Below are 4,766 nucleotides of genomic sequence, written 5' to 3' on the forward strand. Positions count from 1 at the left end.
TTATGTATATAAGAGCCGCCACAAAGATGACAACAAGGAATCCCTGATGTCCCATCTTCTACAGCTACAAGATCTATGTCTAATATTAACAACTCTCTTGTCTCCATATGGCCCACTTAATTCAAATTCATCCTCTCCATTCCAGGTTGGAATCCATGATACCGAAAACTGTTTTTGAAGATCTAATATCTTCTGGATATTAGGACAGATCACACCAGTGTATTTGGTCATCCCATCCCTTTGCTTATGAATTCTCTCCATGAGTTGCGCTCTTATAGTTTCAAGCATTGTGATGATAGGCTTGTCCCTTGCATCAATGATGCTTTTGTTGAAACTTTCACACCAGTTGTTCAAGGAAATGTCACATTTTGAATTTTTCCTAAAGTAGGACTTGCTCCATTGCACAGGAGGCCTCTGGGATAACCAATCATAAGCTTTCTCATCAACTGCCTTCAGTTGTGCCATTGCCAAGTCAAAATCACATACTCTAGTTGCCATGGCAGCCTTCCAAAGAAGCTTTTTAAGTTCTACTCCTCTGTGATGTAGTTTAAAGTTTTCATAAAGATGCCTTAAGCAAAATCTATGTTCTACTTCGGGCATTAGATGTGCTAGTGCTTGCACTAATCCCTTTTGTTTGTCACACAAAAAAGTCCAGTACTTTGAATTTTCAGGGTCTGTAATTCCCAAGTCTTCTGCAATTAAACTAATAAACCAGTGCCATGTCTTGTATGTTTCTTGTTCGACAATTGCCCACGCAAAGGGATACATTTGATTGTTGCCATCTACGCCCACTGCTGCTAGAAGTATCCCCTTATAGCCTGATGACAAATGGCAACCATCGAATCCCACAAAGTGCCTACATCCTTCTACAAAGCCCCTCCTTAATGCATCCAAACAAATGTAGACTCCCCTAAACTTAAATTGGTCTTGACATTGCTCAGTCTTGATTATACATGTGGATCTTGGGTTGGCATCAAGAAGTGCCTGACAATAGCTTCTAAGCATCCAAAATTGCTCCTCCTCATTCCCCGTGATCATACTCATTGATATTGCCCTAGCTCTATAAACCATTGTCCTTGACAACTTCAAAACATTCTCAAACTCCATCGTTTTTTTCATTGAAGCACCTGGCCATGTAGGATTGTTTCTCAGCCTATCACAATACTTATTCGCTAGCCATTTAGTACTTATTTGAGGAACTTGTAGTGTTCTATTACATGTATGTACTGAGTTGAAGGTTTTGACTTGTAAAGTATGCTCCCTTTGCACTTTAGAGGCATATATGAGCCAATCACAGCCCTCCGAGCACACTGCCCTCAACTTGTTAGGTGTATTTTTAACAAACCTCACCTTTCTCCCATTTTTTATGGCATGGTTCCTAACAGCTTCTCTAAATTCCTTTGCATTACTAAAGCACATCCCCAACTTGAAGGTAGGATTTTCCATATCAACCTCAGCATTGAACTCAGGATGCGTATACTCATTTTCACTATTCTTGTTCAAGAAATCTGCATTATCAGCTAACACATCTACATATAGACTGATATCTCCAATCTCCATATCCCTCTCCATTGAACCATCATCATCAAGATCAATAAGGGGAAACCCATCTTCTTCAGCACTCTTAGCATCCTTACCATGCCTACTATCATACATGGAATAGTTCACTTCTTCACATCCCTCAACTGGTGAAAAGTGGAAGCAAATTAATAACATCAATATACTCTTATACATAATACGCACTGGGGAAAAACAAAACAAAAACTATAAAAAAAAATTGCAATACATCTATACCACACTACTATTAATGAAAGAAAATTAGTCACGCTAGTGACCACGTACCACACTTTTATTAGATACCATTTGTCACAAAAAAAATGTGCATTATTGACTTAAAATGTTTTTTGTGCTAATGATTTGGTAATACACATTAGGACTCATGTGGGCACGAAAGTGCTACTGCTATGGTGAGGGTAAAAAACCTGCACCTTTTATTAGTGATTTATCCTTGGTATGATCAATGTGTTATAGCTAAAAAATCATCGAAAACTAACATTTAGATTTTAGGACATGCCATGAGCTCTAGCTATTAACGATAAAGTATACACCAAAAAAATAGAAACAACAGAAAAGCATTAAAAAATTGAAATAAAGAGACCGCCGCTGGCACATAGGATCACAACACAACATATCCAATAAAAAAAAATCATAGTGGACGCAACTGATATGCATTGATTCGGACAAAATGAGACATTCACTAAAAAAATCCATCAAAACAGGTAAAAACAATACTATAAAACAGAACTATCGTGTACCATCATTGTCGTCGCCGCCATCCGTGTGATATTCTATCACATGTCCACACCTTGTCGCCATGTTGCTTCAATGAGCCACAAACAATTTCTATTCAATGAACGAATGATTGGGCACACCAATTTGAACGAAACTAACCACGGTTGAACGTGAGTGCAAATTGAAATAAATGATTAACCTGGAAAAAGATGATGGAGAATTGGGTTTTATACACAAGCTTTGTCTACATTGTGCTGGTTTACCGTGAGTGAATTCTAAGACGAAAAACCTAACCTTGATTGATGGGGAGGTGGGCCTGCTCGAGCTTTGTGCTTTGTGCAAGGGAAAAATGGAGGATTTGCGGGCGAAGGCCTACTTTGATGCAGCTGCCGAGAACGTCAAACGGTTGGCACAGGACTTTGTCACCGAGATGGATCACGACCGCGACGGCGTCGTGTGCCTCTCGGAGTTTCTTTCCTTCACGAAGATCAAGGGCTATGGGAGGATGAGCAACCCTTACTTGTTCAAGGAGCTTAACGCGAGTGGCACAGGAAAGCTCAGCTTCGATGAGGCCATCACGTTTTTCTACATCGCCATGAGCGCTAGGCCTCTATGTGATGGGTGTGGGTGCCTCGCACTAGGGATGTTCTTCACGGTGTGAACTGCTTCAAGGACTCCAGTGAGGCCGAGACGTTCAATCTATGTAGCGATTGCTTCTTCCACAGGATACCGTAGAAAACCTAGGGTTTTTTTTTGTTTCCATTTTAGGATTTGTTAATTTTTCCCTAGATTTTTTTTGGACAAAATTGCCCAAACTCCGGTCGTCGGAAATGTCACATGCTTGATAGCCGGCGAATATTTGGTTGACCAGCAAGCTCGGGTCCTTATTTGGAATTGATTCAACCACTTTGGGTCCTTATTTGAGACAATTAATCCACTTTAGGTCCTTATTTGACACAAACTTTATTTCGGGTCCTTATTTGAGAAAATTGATCAACTTCGGGTCCTTATTTGAAATTTTCCCAGATTTTTTTAAAAGAAAATTTTACACTTTAAATCTATATTTGAAATTTTCCCACAAAAATAAAAATTACAAATATCTGCTATAGAGAATTTAATCTCATATTTAGTTTCATGCTCAAACTTTTTCTTTAGAAAAAAAGCATATCAAAATCCATGCCGTTAAGTTCCAATATAATGCATTCAATGGGAAAGATGTCAATTGCAAAGATGTAAACGAAGACATAATCTCATCTTTACCTTAAATGTATAGACAGTTGTATTGAGTTATCTCTTTCTTCGTATTATTATTCATGTAATAAATTCTAACTTTTAGGTAACATTATATATACATCGGTCGTCTTAAGTGACGTGGTCAGTGCTAACGTGGATAATTTTAATAATATATTTTTTTTTCCGTTCTTTGTCTTCCCTTGTTCCTCTAGTTAGTCGTCGGGTCTTGGCAATTGATCAAAGGCAAGGATTGGTGAGATCAACCTTTCTGTCTAAAGCTCGCTTTTGCTAGCCACTATTGAAGTGAGCCTCGCCCGCTCTTGGCATGGCTCCACCTTGTTGTTGCTAGGCAAGGATAACCTCGCCATATTTGGCTAGGTGAGGTCGGCCTTGCTAGTCAGCCTTGCTAGTCGACCTTGTCGGCCCTCGCCTTTAATTGGTCGTTGAGGCTTGGCGACTAGCTATAAGAAGAAGGGAAGGAAAAAAAAAGACAGAGAGAAAGAAAATAATTTTTTTTAAAAAAAATGGAAAACAGACATAGTGGTGCTGCGATACTATATTCTCGGAATACCAAGTGTCTTTAGATTAAACATACTTAAATCTTGTCTAGTCAATAGACACAGTTGTGCCTCCACTTACTAAAAGTCTAGCGTGCATCAATCCTTAAATTAGTTTTACCACCGGAGAACACTATATATTGTTGGAGTACCAAGTGTCTTTACTAATGGACGTTTGTGCATCTACATTGCCATTCGTCACCCAAAGCTACAATCTATCAACCACGACTTGACAACTCACAAAGGGGAGCGCTTATATAAGATGAAACCTCCCTCACTATCTAATCTTGCTCTTCTTGTGCAATTAAGATCCTCAATTCCCTCTTGCGGGAACTAATTCGAGTGCCGGTGGGCGATCCGGCCTTAACCTGAATTCCGTGATGCAAATTGATTTATGCAGCAGAGTTTTGGTTGATTCGGTGATTCTTAAGTCGTGCATCAAAGTTTTGGTGCCGTTTTGTGGAAACACAATCTTGAGATGATACTCATGTTCTTGGAACTTGTTAAGGATTATCTGAAACAAGTCTCGTAATAATTCCCCTTTTCTATTGCTGCCTAAGGAGAGCAGGAAACCGAGGGGGATAGAATTTGCATTAGCATCAGCTCCGATGGAAATCGTCTTTTCGGATGGGTTCTCTTCGTAAATTGTTGGGATTGCACCCTACTACAATCGACCGGGGAGAG

At 39.5% G+C, this 4,766-nt stretch overlaps 1 protein-coding gene across 1 annotated transcript; it reads right to left on the reverse strand.

The window, feature by feature from the left end:
* Positions 1 to 1,656, reverse strand: LOC104423790. The gene has a single exon (XM_010036240.2). It carries the CDS (start codon positions 1,654 to 1,656, stop codon positions 1 to 3), a length of 1,656 nt encoding a protein of 551 aa, XP_010034542.2.
* Between the last annotated feature and the right edge of the window lie 3,110 nt (positions 1,657 to 4,766).

Source organism: Eucalyptus grandis, chromosome 11, assembly GCF_016545825.1.
Source record: "Eucalyptus grandis isolate ANBG69807.140 chromosome 11, ASM1654582v1, whole genome shotgun sequence".
In the NCBI taxonomy this organism is placed as follows: domain Eukaryota; kingdom Viridiplantae; phylum Streptophyta; class Magnoliopsida; order Myrtales; family Myrtaceae; genus Eucalyptus; species Eucalyptus grandis.

What these genes read in the sequence shown, in the direction of transcription:
- LOC104423790 (XM_010036240.2), bottom strand. Translation starts at nt 1,656, where the DNA reads ATGTATGATAGTAGGCATGGTAAGGATGCTAAGAGTGCTGAAGAAGAT.